The sequence below is a fragment of the Podarcis bocagei genome, assembly GCF_964188305.1.
Source record: "Podarcis bocagei genome assembly, chromosome: 2".
Lineage (NCBI taxonomy): Eukaryota > Metazoa > Chordata > Lepidosauria > Squamata > Lacertidae > Podarcis > Podarcis bocagei.
Window position 1 is genome coordinate 98,655,880 of NC_138126.1, and position 18,308 is coordinate 98,674,187.

At 42.6% G+C, this 18,308-nt stretch overlaps 2 protein-coding genes across 8 annotated transcripts in view; one reads left to right on the plus strand and one right to left on the minus strand.

Moving 5' to 3' along the window:
- Positions 1–807: 807 nt before the first annotated feature.
- MRPS7 (mitochondrial ribosomal protein S7) lies at positions 808–5,952 on the minus strand. The gene is made up of 5 exons (XM_081184656.1): positions 5,727–5,952; positions 3,953–4,144; positions 3,143–3,206; positions 2,356–2,523; positions 808–1,249 (listed from the first exon to the last, which is right to left on the minus strand). The coding sequence occupies exons 1-5, from the start codon at positions 5,801–5,803 to the stop codon at positions 1,028–1,030; spliced, it is 723 nt and encodes a 240-aa protein (XP_081040782.1). The 5' UTR covers positions 5,804–5,952; the 3' UTR covers positions 808–1,027.
- Positions 5,953–6,027: 75 nt separating this feature from the next.
- GGA3 (golgi associated, gamma adaptin ear containing, ARF binding protein 3) overlaps positions 6,028–18,308 on the plus strand; it is a 33,803-nt gene continuing 21,522 nt past the window's right edge. The window contains exons 1-6 of one of the 7 annotated variants that reach the window (XM_081184550.1): positions 6,028–6,643; positions 14,534–14,618; positions 15,093–15,168; positions 15,842–15,940; positions 17,314–17,437; positions 18,191–18,294. In XM_081184550.1, coding sequence (XP_081040676.1) covers positions 6,604–6,643; positions 14,534–14,618; positions 15,093–15,168; positions 15,842–15,940; positions 17,314–17,437; positions 18,191–18,294 — 528 coding nt within the window. In that variant the 5' untranslated portion in view covers positions 6,028–6,603. Of the gene's footprint in view, positions 6,644–6,698; positions 6,864–8,147; positions 10,764–13,122; positions 13,437–14,533; positions 14,619–15,092; positions 15,169–15,841; positions 15,941–17,313; positions 17,438–18,190; positions 18,295–18,308 lie in introns of those variants that run through there. The other 6 variants (XM_081184555.1, XM_081184551.1, XM_081184549.1 and 3 more) reach the window with 6 other exon arrangements.

Here is an 18,308-nt window from a genome sequence, read left to right on the forward strand (position 1 = left end):
ATCAAACAGAAAGCTGTTTAATAGTAGAGTTATAAATAATCACTTGTCTAGTTGCTTATGGCAAACAAGAATTGTCTCTAGGTGACCTGGCAGAGGTTTTTATCAAAGTTGGTTCTTTCGCTTTCTTTTTTCTAGGTCAGAATATGTATTATGGAGTCAGGGGAGCTAGTAAAAAAAAATGGGGGGGGGAGATAACTTTTGTGAATTTATTTGCAAGGATGCTTTATGATGTATACAGAGGCGGTTCTTTGGAAATGGCTTCCTCTAAGGGCTGTTCTCTCATGTATGTTCCTTATTTGATGACTGCAACATCAAATGATGGCTCACATAATTCTATGGGCTATCTTAGGTAAGATACTGCAAATAAAACTTTTAAGCATGTGATGAATAGGCATGTGTGAATCAAGCCAAAGGAAAGCTATTCATACCACATATTGAAGTTAAGCACACTTTAAGTGAGATCAATTTTAAGCTAGTTGTTCATTCTCACATGCCAGTGTCAACTAACCAATGGCCCAAAGGCACTGTAGAGAAAGACCATTCACGAGACATACAAGGAGAAGACCAGGATGTAGTTTCAATCTTTTACAGCTTAATTTTCAGCCTGGTTCTACTTCAGCTTAGCATGCTGCCAAAAGCCATTGCTGAGGAGTACAGAATTGTAACCTCTTTTACAATCCCCCTGAAGACTGCTTTGATGCTAACTAGGTCATTCTGTATTGTGAACAAAACCCTCTGTCTCAAAAGAGACTAGAGAAACCAAGATGCATATACACAGGACCCAGTACTGACAAGGTCACCTGAAAATGGAGTAAACAGGATTTTTAATTTATGCAAGTCAGAAAAATGAGGCATTTTATTTCGGCTAAGATTTTCTTCAGGTCGTTTCTTTTTTCAAAGGGCCAGTTGAGAAACCGGATTATCGCCCTTCCAGGCTGGTGCTATGCAAAGGAAGGCATATGGGATATATTTCCCTTCCTTGTCTTGTAGCAAAGTCTCAGACCTCACATGTTGCAGCTGCCATTCTCTACCACCACCGGTAGTGAGCAAAGGCTCGGTTAGACTCTGCTATCTTGTGCAACTCATGCTTTTTCTTTATGATAGGTCCTTCATTGCTGAAGGCAGCCAGAAGCTCTTCGGAAAGCTTTTGGTGCATAAATGTCCGCCTGTGTTTGTTTTCCCTGCATTCCCTGAGCAGCCACTTCATGGCTAAAAAGCGTCGGCGGTTGTCTGACAAAGGGGTTGGGACCTGCAAGAGGCAAAAACAAACAAACCCCATCAGAGATTAACATAACTTTATATTGAATTTATACTGTTTTTATCCTGTCTTCTGTTCTGCGAGCCGCCCTGAGATCTTATGATGAAGGGTGGTATAAAATCTAAAATAAATAGAATTTATTTAGTACAGAATTAGGAGCACTTAAGTACCCTGAATATGTTTATTTGACTTGCAAAACTTTTGGATATTTTTAGATAACAATTTCAGCGGGAAAATCAAGGCTGCCAAGCTGGCGGGCAAAAGTTGCAAAACAAGAAATGGTTTGAAGGCACTCAGTGGGGCTGGCCTACCTAAGGCATTTTGCTGCCTGAGGCAGTGCAGCAAAAGGTTTCCTCCCCACAAAATCAAATTATATAGTACCCCAGGCCAACCAAGTTATTGTGGCACTCGAGGCAGAAAATCCTGCAAGCACCTTCCCTGCTCCTAGCGTTAATAAATAAAATAGCTAACAATAGTCCTTTCATAACACAGCAAGTGAGCTCCTAGAGGTGGACACTCCACTCTGCTTATTGGTTTCTGTCCCTATCTTGTACCCTCTGGTTGCTTGACCTTTCAGAACCCATTTCCAATATTTTTTCAGCAACCTTTTCAAACTAAAACCTGATGTTCTCAAGAAGTTTCAAGTTCACATATAGGCAGGATATTACAGGTCGCTGGAGATCACATAATACAAGTTTCAAAGCGATTCAAAAGAAAAATACCAAGGGGCTGATTATGCTATAGAATGTTCCTATCAAAATAAATGAAACCAGCGCAAGTAATAAAGTTTATATTGTTTCACTGCCAACTGCAACAGAGCAAAGTCCAAAACTGAGGCTACGTGGGTGGAAGTTGAAGTCCCTGGAACTGTGGACTGCTATGGATACTTAATGATAGCAATGGTTCTACTTTGGGGAAAAGATAAGCCAACAAGCCAGGGCTGCTTTAGATTAGGCATGAGGAACCTTTTTGCCCTCCAGATGTTGCTGAACTACAACTTCTGTCAACCCCAACAAGCATAGCCTATCATGAGGGATAGAACATCTGGAGGCCGAAGGGTCATCTCGCCTGCACTAGATCATTAGTTTCTTGCTTACCTGGTAGTTTTTGCCTCCTTTCTGGACAGTCATCAGCCCAATGACAGGCTGGCAGTTGCTCAGTGCCTGGTGGAAGATAGTGTATGGATTGCACTCAATGTTTTCTTTTTCCTTCTCTTCCGCTTTATGGTACTTCTCAAGCTGCTTCCTCTTGATTGCTTCTAAAGTCTTAATTGAGGAAAAAAACCACTTAAAAATAAAGCCCCCGTCCTCTCCTGTGAAAAACTCCATTAGCAATAATATTGACACAACCACAGCATGTTACCCTTGCATGTGGCACCCAAGCCCTTGAGGGCTTTTTCAGTCAAGAGTTCAATTTATAAATATATAAAATTCCTTCATGACTACTGGAAATCTGGCCCAGACACTCTCAAGCCTCAGAGCCACTAGCAGACATTTTCGGCAATTAAAAAAAAATGTTATAACTAACCCAAGGGTCCTTAAAGAAAGCTGAAAGTTCCTGGTCTAGACTGAATTTAAGGCTGAAAGACAAATTTCACAATAATTGCACACCTACAGCACTTCCCCTTTCCAATGAGGAATGACAGCTGTTACATATAATCTGCGATACTGCAAGATTTGTCATTCTGTTTGCAAGGCCTCTAACAGGAGGGAGATTCAAGAGCTGTGGAGATGCTGAAAATGAGAACAAGGATGAAAGGACTAAGGAATATGGCCTTTAAATAAATATATATGGCCTTTAAAATGGGAATACTCTTTGTCACATTGACATTAATGTGGGGGTGGAGTGGGGGGAAAGTAGTAGAAACCTGAGAAGTTAACTTACCTGATTTATGATGTTTCGGGCCAAAATTTTATTTCCTCCCTTCATCATCATGCTAGTGAATTTGCTGTAATGAGAAAACAAATGGCATTCCTGTTATCAGCACCACAGCATAAGACCCCTGCAACGAAACTCTGCCATTACACTGATCAAGCATTCCAACATTTATGGAGTTTTTTGGGGAAAGTATCAGTTTCTCATTATATGCCTTTGATCCACCTGGCACATTCCTAGAGAGGAAGATCAAGAGATCGGTGGCAGTTTGCTGCTTCTGCCACTGAGTGCTGTTGCACAATATCTTTACTTTTACATCACAACAGGGCATCGTGCAGGCATGTGGCTGCTGATGGGTGGCAGCAGCACCCAATTCAGAAAGAGATAGTGACATCTGGAATGGGAGGTTCTTCAGCCCATCACATCTATGTTTCTGCTTCCCCACAGTGCCCTCTGGTAAAGGTGCCAAATCTTTCTTCCCCACATGGTGGTACTTGGTGATGAAAGCAAACCAGTACAAATAGCCTATAGCCCTAACTGGCAAAGAAAGTAAGAACCGTCAAAGTCAGAACACAGTTCAGATCTAGCATCCTGTGTCCAACAGCAGCCAGCAGGAGTATTCCAGACTGGTCTATTTTATAATAAATCACTACACATTAAGCCCCAGTACTTTAGGACATTTTGATGCTGTACTCCCTGGCTATTTCAACTATCCAATATACTTTGGCCAACTACATTATGAAATCAATGAGATTTCTTTGTTAAGAGATAGACATAGGCAAAAGGATGAGATTCAATCAAGTATGGCAGCATTCAGACCTGATCAGTGGATCATAGAATACAGAGCTGGTGACATTGGAAGCGGTGGCTTTTATAGGTCTGACTTTTTTGAGTTCCAATTTGGCTTTTTCCTCATCTGATATTTGTTCTGGAAGTTTATGATACACTTCTTTGTTCACTTCTGGTTCAAGATAAACGGGGCTGTATCGGCTCCATCTGACCTGAGTCAGCCTACAAAGGATGTGAAAAGCAGAAAAAGAATGTTACACAAATATTTTCAATCTGAAGAAGTGAAACTATTCTGGATGCAAATCCTATTCCCATATCCAATTCTGTAACCCAAATCCATTGGGCTTAGATACACCTGCTTCTACATAGGATCAGACAGTTCAGTTTCATATTCATTGTCAGGATAGCTAGAATGTAGTTAAAAGCAGCTTTTTTCAACCCATTCTATGAACGTTTTTTAATGGATTCCCACAGTTTTTGACAGATTAAACTCCATGTTACAATGCTAGTATGGAGTAAGAGGAAGATAGTTCTCATTGGTACATTTCACACTGATCTGACATATCTTAAGTGAGTATTACACTAAGGAAATTATACAGTTTTTTGTTTTTGTTTTGTTCGTTGGTGGCATCCTGGGCTAAGCAGAATTCTATGCCCTGACAAAATGAGAAATTTCCTTCCCACTCTACAGTTCTATGATTCAGGTTTGTGCTAGTCAATGTTGTTGGCTTGCATAATGTGCCCCAGTTACAGGTAGGTAGCTGTGTTGGTCTGCCATAGTCAAAATAAAAAAATTCCTTCCAGTAGCACCTTAAAGACCAACTAAGTTAGTTCTTGGTATGAGCTTTCGTGTGCATGCACACTTCTTGAAGATGCACACGAAAGCTCATACCAAGAACTAACTTAGTTGGTCTTTAAGGTGCTACTGGAAGGAATTTTTTTATTTTGATAATGTGCCCCAGATACTCCAGTCCAAAAGACCCTACAGTGCTCGCCCATATCCCAACATCTATCATGTTAGTATGCAGATGTGGATAACGTACAAAATTATTCCCTTTCTTTCCTAAAGAGAGACACGGCAGGTCCACCACAAACAACTCTTCTGATAGCAAGTCACATAAACATGCCAATTGAAAATATAGTAGTCAATTTTGGGAGGGCTGTTTTCACAATGAAAACTCAACAGTATCGTGAATTAACAGTTCTATATAAAACAGAGCTATATAGAAAACAAAACCTAAATAATAAATTATTATTATTATTATTATTATTATTATTATTATTATTATTATTATTATTATTATTTGAAATTATATACCACCCTATACCCAGAGGTCTCAGGCCGGTTCACAGAAAAGATCAACATAAAAAACACTATATATATATATATATATATATATATATTCCAAATTAAAACAACTCAATAACATCCCTCCAAAAAAGCCACATTTTAAAAGGACATAGAGTGTCAATACATGCACATATTCTCTTGATTTCTATAAGCTTTTCTTTCAAATGAGATTTCTTGTTCTCATAGGAGGCGTGGACCATAAACACGGGCATGCTATCTACCGTTCTACTGTGCCGCTCCGTATTGCAGTTGATTCTCTCAACTAGAGATATTTGCTAGACAAATATCTCCCCAATACTGCGACTCATTGGAGGCGCAGCAAGGATAACCCAGGATGCTCTATAGGGAGTGATAACAGGGTGGGAGCTCAGATCTCAGATACGAGCATCTGCATCCCACAAGATCCAAATCCTCCCAGCCTCTCCCACCCCGTCGGTCCCCCGTTTCTCTTACCCGGGCAACCAGACCTTCCAGGAGCCGCACAGCCGCTGCCTCGCTGCCCCGAGCTTCTCCACCATGGACGCAGCCATTTTGCTTCTCTCCCCAGGACCCCACCCAGGGCTGTCCAAAGCTACTGCCTGAAAAAAGGTCGCTTTGCTTTCTTGCAGTTGCACACCGGTCAGGCTTCTTGCATAGCAGCTTTTTGCAAGAAAAAGACAGGCAGAAAGCCACGCTGTTGCTATTTCCTTAACGTTGCGCAAGCGTTATTCAGTTCTTCTTCAGGCGGCGTAAACAGGCTGCCCCTTGCCCGCGCAAAGGCTCGGAAACTGATCTCACTGTATAGTTCACTGTGCAAAAGCAATGCCGACCCCGCTAAATTCAACGTATTGCTAGTCTAAAGAAACGAAGACTGTGCAGGCAGTGCGACAGGCGTGAGAAACAGGAATTTTGTGCTCCGGTGCCATTGATGGGCTGTCCTAAAAGGCTGCATCTTGTTGCAGAATATTGCAGCCCTGCAGAGCAATGGAAATTCTTTATACTGCATTTGAAATAAGAGAGTTCTGACATGGAGATTTTTTTGGGAGGGGGAATGTTCCCACCTATTTTTGAAAGCTCTTTTGAGGAGGTGACCCGAAAAGTCGGAACGGGGAGGAAACAACAACAAGGGTCATGAGGATTGAACAATAGCAATGATTTATTCAGCTGATGGGTGTTTTTAAATCGAGCCGATCTCCTGCTCAGTAAAATAACAACGAGAGCCTGAGCAGTAGCCCTTGCAGGAGGAGGTGGAGGCGCTGATCCTCTCCTCTCCTTCCCCCGCAGGGGCCGGGCCCGGCCGGGCTGTGGCGTCGCCGGAGCGCGGGGCGGAGTCTCCAGGCCGGCCGGCAACATGGCGGAGGCGGAAGGGGAAAGCCTGGAGTCCTGGCTGAGTGAGTAACCCGTGTCCTCTCCCCTTCCGCCGAGCAAGGGGGGTGGGGGGGACGGACGCCGGTAGCACGGCCCTCCCTTCCTCCCCCCGGGGCCGGGAAAGCAAGCCATGGGGCGCAGGAGAGAGCCCCATCCGGAGCCCCGGGGTGTGGGGAATGGCGGGGTGTGAGGGATGCTTGGATCTCCTTAGAGGCAATGACACCCCAAAGGGAAGGTCTGGAGGTAGATAGGGAGAAGGAAAGAGTGGGACGGTGGTGGGGCAGAGATGTAGGGTATTTTTTGGGGGGGACACCTGGAGCAGAGGATGTAGGGCTAAAGCCAGAAGGGCCAGACGCAAAGGGCGTCTTCTGTGCCCCTAACTATCAGAGAAGGGACATAGGATGGTGCAGCTTTTCATGCCATATTGGTCCGACCAACATTTCGTTTTCTACACAGTTATGAGAGGTCAAAGAAACACCTGCTGGTCATGGCTGTGTTGGTCTGCCCTACCTGTGGCTGTCACCTGCCTCTGTCCAAATCTGTGCCTCTTACCTTTTTGCTCACCCAGTCCGTCCTGGCTATAGATTTGTGCCCAGTGCTTCCAATTCCCATTGCCTGCTTTATGCCAGGAGTGGGAAACCTGTGGGCCTCCAGATGTTGTTGGGCACCCAGTTCCCATCAGCAGCCTCAAGCAGCATAGCTAATAGTGAAGGATGTTGGGGCCCGTAAATTGACAATATCTGAATGGCCGTAGGATGCCCTACCCCTCTCTTGTGCCCATAGAATAGCTTATGACGAGAGGTTCTCTTGACTTCATAATATTGGGCATTTAATGATTCAGGGACTGGAAATCCATATGTTGCTCTTCTTTCCTTACTCCTCCAGGTTCCATTTAAGGTGACTCTACTTCTCTGTTGTCTGTGTCTGTGCATCGCTTTATACATTGTACATGTTGTTGATATTATTCGACAGCTTTGTGGTCTTTTGAGAAGACCATACAGATTCCTCATGCCTGTTCAACCTTGCCTCTGCCTTTGCAAGGCTTCTTTATAAAGTTGGTACTCCATTTTTAGGAAATCATAACCCAAGCAGTATACTGCTAGCTATGAACCTGGTAGGGCCTAGTTCAAATTTTACCTCAGCCATTAACTTAGCTAGGTGTCTTTAGGCTAGCCATTATCTCTCAGACTTAGCACTGTGTCTGTAATATGGGAATAACAGCGCTTGACTACCTTAAAGGGCTGTTGCAAGAATGACTCAGATGTTTGTGACACTCAATGAAAATTGGAAATGTGCTATATTCATTAGGAATGTTCCCTCCCTGATCATCTGTGGGAGCCCAGTCTATGGCTGTATCACTTCTATCTAATACTTCTTCTCCACCCTAACGTTAAAATATTTCATAACTGGTAATTAGCTATACAGCCATAGCCATTTCCTGTGTGTAAATGGGACACTTAATGTATTCCTTTTGTAGCATCCAGGGTGTGTTGTAATGTGCTCTGGTTACAAGCTATGTCAGCTAGGTGTCTTTTTATTCATTTATTACTTTTATAGCCCACCTTCCTTTCAAGAAGCTCAGGGCTGCATACGTGATTCTCCCCTCTCCTCTTTTTTTCTTGCAGCAACCTGTGAGGTAGGTCAGGCTGAGAGACAATGACTGACCAAAGGATACTCAGTGAATTTCATCAGCCCCTGCACCACATTAGCTTTGACTGCCTCATGTACCTGAAGACTATGCTATATATTTCTGTCTGTGAAGGTTCTTTACTGTATAGGACTATCTCCCAGTTCCTAAAATAGTTATTGCAGTACATTGCTGTTATTGTCAATTTCCATTGTTTCTGAACATGCCCAGGTGATTCCCCCCCACCCCGATTTAGGGTTTTTTTGAGGGGGGGAATTGCCATTTACTGAAAGAAATGTAGCCACCCCCTTTGTACGTGTTCTTTCCATCCACTCAGCTGATGCTTCTCCTTGCAGCTGTGCCTGTCTCTGCCTGAACTCTTCCATCTTACTCACTTCCTGGTCATTTCCTCCTTTCAAATTCTACAGCTCCTAAGCTCCCCCAGGGAAAAAAATGCACCAAAGAAAGTTATCCCCCCCCCCAGCTTGTTTCTGCATGGAGTTGGGTGCTAGGTCTTGTTTTTTGACCCCTGCAAATAAAAAAGCTCCGTCTCCAATATGGATCCAGAAAAACAACAACATGTGCACTTGAATGAGCAGTGCACTCAAACCGAGACATCTAAGCAGAAACCCAGAGCTGCAATTGCAGTGGACACAGACAGCCTGAAGTCTAGCCCTATTAACCAGTGATTCATTTCTTTTTCCTTTTTCTAAAAGAAAGGTTGTGAAATGTGTGCATTCTACTAAGTAACTGGTTCCCTTAGCTATAAAGAGCAGTTCTCTTCCCTTCTCTCATTTTTCTGCTTGTTTCCATTTCCATTTCCTCTCTCTAAGTAAACTGTATTCTGACATATTCTTCAGTCTGTACCAAAATTACGGTATTCCTCAATTAATGTTTTATGTGGAAAGAAACAAACGTTTTTCAAGTTAAAAGACATAAGACCATTCCTGCAGGATCAGTCCTGCACAAGGACTTCCGCTAATGCACAGAGGCCCTTTCATACTTTACTTCAGGGTTGGCTGTTACAGGTGACTTCTTCAATGCGCCTTTGTTAAAGTCATGTTGCTGTGCTGGACAGGAGGCATAGAACAGGGATGGGGAACATGGTTCGTTCCAGAAGTTATAGAATCATGGACTTGGAAGGGAACACTAGGGTCATCTAGTCCAACCCCCTGCAATGCAGGGATCTTTTGTCATTGGACTCTCCTTCCCATTGGCCCCAACTTGCATGGCCAAAGGTCAGGGATGATGGAAGTTGGAGTCAAATAACATATGGAGGGCCACACATCCCTCCCACCTTCATCACAGGAGGTGCACGGCAGAAGTGCAGTGCCATTTGCTGGATCATTATCTGGTAAATGAGAACCCAAGTCTCGGGTTTCAAAGAACCCCTCTTAAGAATTATTATTTGCAGGTCAAAAGTGGATATTCTGTTTTTTACCAACAGAAGTGGGACGATTTAAGATAAAAAATGAACTCTATTGCCATTTATCTTTTTACCTTTAAGGTTACCAGTCTCACTGGGTGACCTCAGTCTCGCTGTTTCTCAGCCTAACCTCCCTCGCAGGGTTGTTGTGAGGATAAAATAGGAAATGGGGAGCATTGAAACATGTGTGCCACCCTGAGCTCTTTGGAGGAGCAGATACAAATGAGATATATTGTAAATATAATCATTGAATCACAGAGGTCGTTCTATGGAAGAGCCTGTGAAATCACCAATATCTTTTGAACTACTTCTTATAGACTGGGCGTGGAAAGCCATTTGTTCAGCACAATGGGGACCACACTGTGAGCTGGAGGTCTGTCAATGCTTTGCCTGATTTTATTTATATGGTATAGCATGAATATGTTAAGATACTGGGATGTGCCCTAGTGAACAGGTAGCTCTTCCTTTTTGAAGCTTATTGTGAAAGACCTAGTGTATTCCTAATTATTAGGGTAGTGTTATAGATATACTTGAGGCTGAGGATTTTATTTGTATTGTAAATACTTTCCTGCTGCTGAATACATTTCTGATACATTCAGTTTTTACTGAATCACTTTCCTGCTACGAAAACAATTCTGCCCAATTTAATAAAATGATGTTTATGTATGTATTAAGGATATGCAGTGACACATCTCCTCTTCTTTTTATTAACCCCATGGGCAGTTAGTCACTGAATATATCCCCATATTTATGAAGGGAATGTTTAAGTGAAATGACAGAGCAGAATTCCCAATTCCAGGCTGCTGAAAGTTTAGCTGGAAGGTCATTTGAAACTAAGCAATATAAATATACTCGGGGAACAGTTCTGGGGAGACGCTGTGAAGACGTAGGTCCTGAACAAAGACAGGAAATAATTACAAAAAAAGTTGGGAAGTGGTTCATGTTTTCCCCAGTCACAGCAGAGAGGATTCATCCATGCCATGGATTTTTATTTTTATTTTTGCCTTCAAATGAGACTTCAAAGTGTCAACACAGTGAGAAAGCCATGTCAGCAACCTGATACTTCGGTCCTGATGTTGCAGTTGGGCAGGTGATGACCCAGCAACAAATTATCCCCTCTTATTTGGGAGGTAACATAATAGGATGGTCTTAGCCTGAGCTTCCATTCCTGCCTTTAGCCAAAAAGCAATGGTTGAACATGGAATACAGTACTCAGTTGCTCCACACAACCATCTTCTTTTGCTTTTGTATTCTCTCCTGTTCCTGTAGCTGAGCCATCTCCACCTTGCTAGGTAGTGTCTCTAAATGTGGCATGCAAACTGTGAGACAGGTTCCCCCAGAACCCCGAGTTGGGGGGGACGGGACATAAAGAGCATGTGGGTGTAATGTAACAAATCTACAGAGGATAGAAATATATGAGGCTGCTTACTAGCAAAGATTCCCTGTTTCCTGAAGTTTCAGTGTTTGAATGGATAGCCATCCTTGGTTTATAGGGAATATATGATGTTTCAGTTTAGGGGAGTGGAAATAGGTTTTAAGAGCAGTGCTGTGTTGATCTGCTACAAGATGTGATCCAGATGTTTTGACACCAAATGTCCTGGGGTTGCACTGTGGCAGAATTATTTATTTGTTAATTACGAAGTACCGTCCTCTAGGTTGCTGGTGCTCTAGCCCTAGAATGGAACATGCCAAGTTCGGTCTCTTGAGATGAAGCCTGCTGTGTACTTATTATTTTGACTGTGGCAGTGTAAAACTTTTTCCATTTGGGGACTACTATAGTAAGGAAGTGAGGTCATAATCTGGCTCTCTCTTTTCTCAAATGTTAAAACATTATATTCCTACAATATTTGCACATACAGTGGTACCTCGGGTTACATACGCTTCAGGTTACAGACTCCGCTAACCCAGAAATAGTACCTCGGGTTAAGAACTTCGCTTCAGGATGCGAACAGAAATCATGCTTTGGTGGCGCGGCAGCAGCAGGAGGCCCCTTTAGCTAAAGTGGTGCTTCAGGTTAAGAACAGTTTCAGCTTAAGAACAGACCTCCGGAACGAATTAAGTACTTAACCCGAGGTACCACTGTATAGGCATCTAACAGCCATGAGGCCCAAATGTTTTTGGATGTACAGTACATGATTTTTGTATACACACAGAACCCCTGGGAATTGAACCCCCGCATAAGATACAGTTGTACTATACAGAAATTTCCCTCAGAGGTCTTGCTTTTTTGTGTACATGTGGGAGAGAAAGCCTACCTAGGGTTTGTGGTCTGATCCCTCAAGGTGTTACTTGTGTTCGTAAGACTGACTATTTATGAATCCTTTACACAGATTAGAGCCTTGACTGTGAAGGGTTCCCAAATGTGCCCTCTTGCTTTGTAAATGTAAAAGATGTTAGTGGACCATGGAGAGCCCAATAAAAGAAAACAGCATGTAAGAATGAAGTCAGCCCGCTCCTCTGCGCTTGCATTTGCAGGCCTAGTGAAGATGTCCCAAACAATTTGGTTCATTGTACTCCTTGTTCTTTGTTCTTACTAGTTAATCATCTTCGGCTTGTGTATGCTGCCTTTGTGCCGACACATATTGCGCTGCCCTAGAATGAACAGTATTTCTTTCTCTCACATTTTGCCCTGGTCAGTTTTGCTATAGAAATTAGGTTAAACCGGGTATCTCTGTGGAAGGTAGCACAGTGCAAAGTCTCTGAGCTGAATTATCTGGAGCAGATGAAACATGAAATGCAAATCTGTCGTGATACCTTGCGTGTTCTGCAATCTGCTGCTTTCAAAGCTGGGGGAAAGGAGGGGGGAAACATCTGAGAAGCAGGGCTTAGTGTGATAAATGGTGGCTCTTGCTTCCAATGAGAAATGTGAAAGCCTTTGATGAGTACAACACTATTTACTACAACGGTACCCACTACAAAGCAAGAGTGCAAACCGGTGGAGGCTGATCCATTAGGGAGAATGGGGCACTACCCCACCCATAGCAATATGCCCTTGGCCAACTCCCACCTGCCTGCCTTCTTATTTACAGAAGTGGCCCAAGCTGTCAGCTTCCTCCTCCTTAGTAGTCTCAGTGTTGCCCTTGTAGAACTTAGCAGGGTGGAGAATGGGAGCAAGACCAGTATTATTTGGCTCTATCATTGGCTTTTGTGGGGAAAGGGGGGTTGACAAGGCACTTGGAAGGAGCGGAGAGTCAATATATGGGAAGGAAGGAAGTAGCCAGAAAGAGGGGAATAAACTAAGAGATGGCACATGTGCAGTGCATTACAATTCCTAAACAACAGGCAGAAAACCCACTGGGAAGAATTCAACAGTGTTCCAGTTTGCTGGATGGAACAATTACTCCTCTATTCCCCGCACACTGGTTTTTTTTTGGGGGGGGAATTCTACCCACACTGACCCCCGGCTCAAGTTTGGGGAGTTTGGATGTGAGAAGGGGAGAAAGGCCTGTGCAAACAAAAGTTATTGTGCAGGGTTTCTGCTGACAGGACTCATTTCCAGGTGATTTCGGGGGGAGTTGGGGACCCGCTATTCTGGGGCGCATTCTCAATTCAGGCAAGGCAACAGTGCCCCATGCAAACTGAGTGTGTGACATGCTCTCCAAACCTCAGCAACATGAGCAACTGCCATAGCAGATATACAGTACGGGTGTTTCTTGGCAGATGAGCTCATGTGGAAAGGGTTCTTTGAAGACAGAAAATGTGAGCACCACTGTGAATATTCAGGTCCCAGGTGTTGAATATGTCCCACACTGAAATGTCAGAGGTATGTTCATAGGTGAGATCTCTGCAAAATACTTTAAAGTAACTTGCTTCAAAAACCCTTCTAAGCAGAAAAAGACATGCAGAAGCTAACATTGCTTTAATTCTCTTTTCTCAGGTGTCAGGTGAAATCTTTTATTTCTTGTGGAAAGAACTTGCCATAGGCAATGGAAGGTGTGGATGTGCTCTAGTCGGAACTACCATGTACCCTTCCTAGTATGAAGTGCAATGCTCTTGACATTCCATTAGAATCAGTGGGAAAAAAGTATCTCACTTTGCTTAGATTGCACCCTTGATAAGTACAGTGGTGCCCCGCAAGACGAATGCCTCGCAAGATGGAAAACTCGCTAGACGAAAGAGTTTTCCGTTTTGGAGGTGCTTCGCAAAACGAATTTCCTATGGGCTTGCTTCGCAGGACGACAATGTCTTGCGAGTTCCTGCTGGTTTTTTCCCTTTCCCCCCTTTTTTCTAAGCCGCTAAGCCGCTTATCATCCGATCCGATCAGCAGATAAGCCGCTAATAGCGCTAATAGCGCTAATCCGTCAATGGGCTTGCTTCGCAAGACGAAAAAACCGCTAGACAAAGAGAATCTCAGAACGGATTCTTTTCGTCTTGCGAGGCACCACTGTATACAGTTACAGACTATGCCTTTGATCCCTGGAATGTTACAGTTTGTGTCAGATGCTTTTAGGTTTTTAATGACTTCCTTGCTCAGTGCGTGTTTCAGCGGAGTAAAACTGAATGCGGATTTGCCAGCTCGTTATGTGATAAATTGGCAAAACGTGGAGCAAAATGGCAAATAGGGGAACGATGCATGGCTGTTTACTTCGCTTTCTAGAACTTGGCTTTGTAATACGTTCTTCACACTATTTTTCTGCCGGTTTCATAACTTGTAGCATTTGATACTCGAATTTTGACTGATCGGACGTGTGCTGAAGTCAAGGAGTGTGCAGTTTCTCAGCAGGAGAGGTTTTAATTTCTCAGAGTGAATGAGAAGAAGGTGGCAGAGTGTACTAATTCTCAAGCGCTACCCTGTCCTGAGGAAACAAGACGCCTTTTGTGTGCATCTTGGATTAACAAGCTTGTGTTTCTGTTCTCCAGATAAAGCCACCAATCCTCTGAATAGGCAAGAAGACTGGGAGTACATCATTGGCTTCTGCGATCAGATCAACAAAGAACTTGAAGGGTGTGTGAAGTAATTTTAAATAACCTTGGGTGCTTTGATGCTTAATTTAATGTGTTAATTTAATGTGAAAGTGTTATATAGGGACAGGCAGCTGAGATTTTATGTAGACAATTTTGTTCCACAGGAAGGCCCCTCCTAAAATCTGGAAGTTTTAAAGGTTTTTTTTTTCCCAGGGTATGCTTGCAGATAAAATGTTGAAAAATGTGACTGTAGCTTATGTTTTTAAGCTGCAAAAGTGAAGCCTATGTCATTTGAATCACATAAGGTTTTTCACCTGTTTACCCCTGCTTCTGTTTCCTACCCCAGCCTTCGTTGTTTCCTTTGTGTCGATTTCTAGATTGTAATCTTCTTGAGGTATGAACCATTCTGTCCTCTCCTTCTTTGTAAAGCCTCATCTACACAGACAGCACAACTAACTAAATAAATAAGCAAATAAATAAATAAATAAATAAGTAAAAAAATGAATGATTTCAGTCCACAGATAGCCGTGAGATTGCTGGCTCATAAAATCCAGTCACCACAGGAATGGGAAGCAGTCCAGGCCTTGACTGTAAGTGTTCTTTAACTCTGTTTTTAAAATTCTGCCCACTGTCTGTGTATTCAGACAGCATAATTTCAACCAGTGTCTGTTGGGGTCTGCACAGGTAGTCTCCTGTGCAGACATGACATCCAGTTGTAAGGGCCAACTAGTACAATGACAATTCTAATTATCTTCCCTGTACAGTCATACCTCGGAAATCAAACAGATTACGAGTTGAACATTTTGGCTCCCGAATGCCGCAAACCCAGAAGTGAGTGTTCCGGTTTGTGAATGATCTTTGGAACCCAAATGTCTGACACGGGTTCTGCAGCTTCTGATTGGCTGCAGGAACCTCCTGCAGCCAATCAGAAGCCGCGCCTTGGTTTCCGAATGTTTTGGAAGTCAAACGGACTTCTGGAACGGATTTTGTTCGACTGAGGTACGACTGTACAATGTTTCTGTAAAAAGCAGTCAGGTTCTGTTTAAGTGCACAGTCCAATATTTAAGTAACCAGCAGAAAATCACCAGGGGACTTGGGTTGGTTTCCTGGGGAGTCTTGCCTTATGCCAAGCCCTGAAGGCACAGATAATGTTTGAAGGTTTCGTAGGTAACTTGTGACTAATTTAGGGATCTCTATTCAGATAGGTCCATCCTGAAACCTAGATTTGTCTTGTGTGTATATGTGCATTTTACTTGATTGCAGGTGCTGGAAGCTTGCATGAAGAACTGTGGGCAAAGATTTCACAACGAAGTAGGGAAGTTTCGTTTTTTAAATGAGTTAATTAAAGTTGTGTCTCCGAAGGTTAGTATGGTTTGCTTTTTCTACACTTGTTTATGTGTCTCATTTGCTTAAATCCATAAAACATGTTGTTCATCAGATTCCACTGGAATCAGCTGGGCTGTCAGTAAATAAATAACATTTGCACACTTCAGGATGTTCTTCACTTTCTCTAGACCATTTATTTCAGTAGCTGGGGGACAATGTCCAACATGTTTAAATAGACATGGGTGTTGTACAGAGAGGAATTAACCCCAGGATAGTTCAAATTAACAAAAAATGTTGGGTTACAAATCTGTGCTGTCTGATCTAGGAGTAATTCTCGTTTAACTTTGTGATACTTCTGAACAGACATGAATCAGCCACATTCAGATACTGACAAACACCTAAGTCTGTTTTGAATGGATGTAAATAAAATAAAAATGTATGCTTTTTCATCTCAAAGCCCTCACATTCCCTGAAGAGATTCTTGGAAAGCATTCTTGATGTACTTTTTATTATTACTTTATTTATGATTTTCAATTCTATACATTTCAATAATTTTACAATCATTTTAACATTTCGAAACTCAACTTCCTTCTCCCTCCTTCTGTGGTTCCTTAAATTTATTTTTAATACTTTCTGCATATCCAAATTAACTTAATTTGCTCATTTATTCATCTTTAAATATATACGCTTATAAAATGTCAGGTTATTACAATAATCCTGCCACTGTTCTTATCGCTTACAGTTTATTTGTAAATATTCAATAAACCATTTCCATCCTTTTATAAAAGAAATTGTTATCTTGAGTTCTTATTTTTCTGGTACGTTTTGCCATTTCTGCATATCCCATAAGTTTTTTGTAGCCATTCTTCTTTTGCTGGGACTGCATTTTTTGGTGTACTTAACAGCACCTTCAAGTGACTGACAAACAAACCAACCAACAATCATTTCTGACTGAGACTGTGGCTATGTACACACTAACCTGTTCGTAGCACAAGTAGTGCAGTTTTTCTCAGTCTGGAATCGTGCTTGTCCTCAACATCCCTGCCTTGCTGGGACAGCCTACATCCATTTTCATTTCTTTTTAAATGGACACAATCAAACTTGCAAAATCAAGATGTACGGTATTTTCAGATCAAGACCCAATTTCTCAAGAAGAGGTTTTCAGGGGCAAAAAATATGCAGCAGTTCCAAATCATGTTTGGACTACATAGAAAAAACAAGTACTCAGTCTTCATGGACTCTAGAGTAAAATATTATATGTACACAGCCTGTATCTCTCAGACAAGACACAGAAGCTGTTTTTGAAGGATTGTTTGCCCCACAACTCACATACCTAATGGTTCAAAGTAGGTTCTTTTATGTGAGGACAGAGAAACCAACATCTTTCACCTTCTTGGCTATTCTTGCAGTACCTGGGAGACAGAGTGTCAGAGAAGGTCAAAAGCAAAATAATTGAGCTGCTGTACAGTTGGACGGTGGCTCTGCCAGACGAGTCCAAAATCAAAGACGCCTACTACATGTTGAAAAGACAAGGTGGGAAACAATTTCCTTCTTCAGCCTTTCATATACTCCTTAAGCTGCTGTTCAACAACACTTTATAATTTTGTGACCTCAGAGGTAGTAGCTTCTGCATACCTAGACAGCCTACATCCATACATCCAGTTTGATCAAGAGTCATGCTGTCTTATCCCTCCGGTTGCAGAATCTTAGCTGAGCTGTAGGGTTCAGTGCTGTGATGATTATGGTCTGGCTGCCTATTTTATTACCATTGATTTCCAACCCATACACCAGCTGCTTATTTCTTTGTCCCTCGCTCCTAATGCTTCGTTTGAGGTCACATGATAATCAGGAAGTGTCAGGCAAGTGAGAGAACCCAGGGCAAGCTCACATGCTCAAGGGCACAAACATGGGCTTACAAGATCATGAGAGGGAGCAAGTCTTAAAGACATCCCAAAGTGAATTACAGGAGTTCAGCTGCAGACAGAAAAGCCCATCATAACTTGTCAGCAGGTGAGCTGCATACTGACAATCAGTAGGAATGAGACTCAGTGTCTGGTTCTTGTATGCTAATTGTATACGGCACTGTAGCCTTTTACTTTTATCTGAGATGGCAGTGCACTAAGAGCACCATTTGCAGGTAGCAGACCCTAGTTCAATGCATTAAGATGGCTTTAATAGAATAGAGCTTGCTGGTTTTTGTGCGTGCAGGCAACTGGCAGTGAACAAGCAAACCCAGAGAGCTTTCCTGTAAAGAGTGACAATGTTTTTCTTCCTTTCTGCATCCAGGCATTGTACTGTCTGACCCTGTAATTCCTGCAGAGAGTACCCTAATCCCCTCCCCTCCAGCTCGTCCCAAAAACCCTGTGTTTGATGATGAAGAGAAATCCAAGGTAAAGCTAACTGC

What these genes read in the sequence shown, in the direction of transcription:
- MRPS7 (XM_081184656.1), bottom strand. Translation starts at nt 5,803, where the DNA reads ATGGCTGCGTCCATGGTGGAGAAGCTCGGGGCAGCGAGGCAGCGGCTG. An exon ending in TTCTATGATCCACTGATCAG is followed by an intron (nt 3,207 to 3,952) that starts GTCTGAATGCTG and finishes TTCTCATTACAG; the next exon opens with CAAATTCACTAGCATGATGA. An exon ending in AAGGAGGCAAAAACTACCAG is followed by an intron (nt 1,250 to 2,355) that starts GTAAGCAAGAAA and finishes TGCCTCTTGCAG; the next exon opens with GTCCCAACCCCTTTGTCAGA.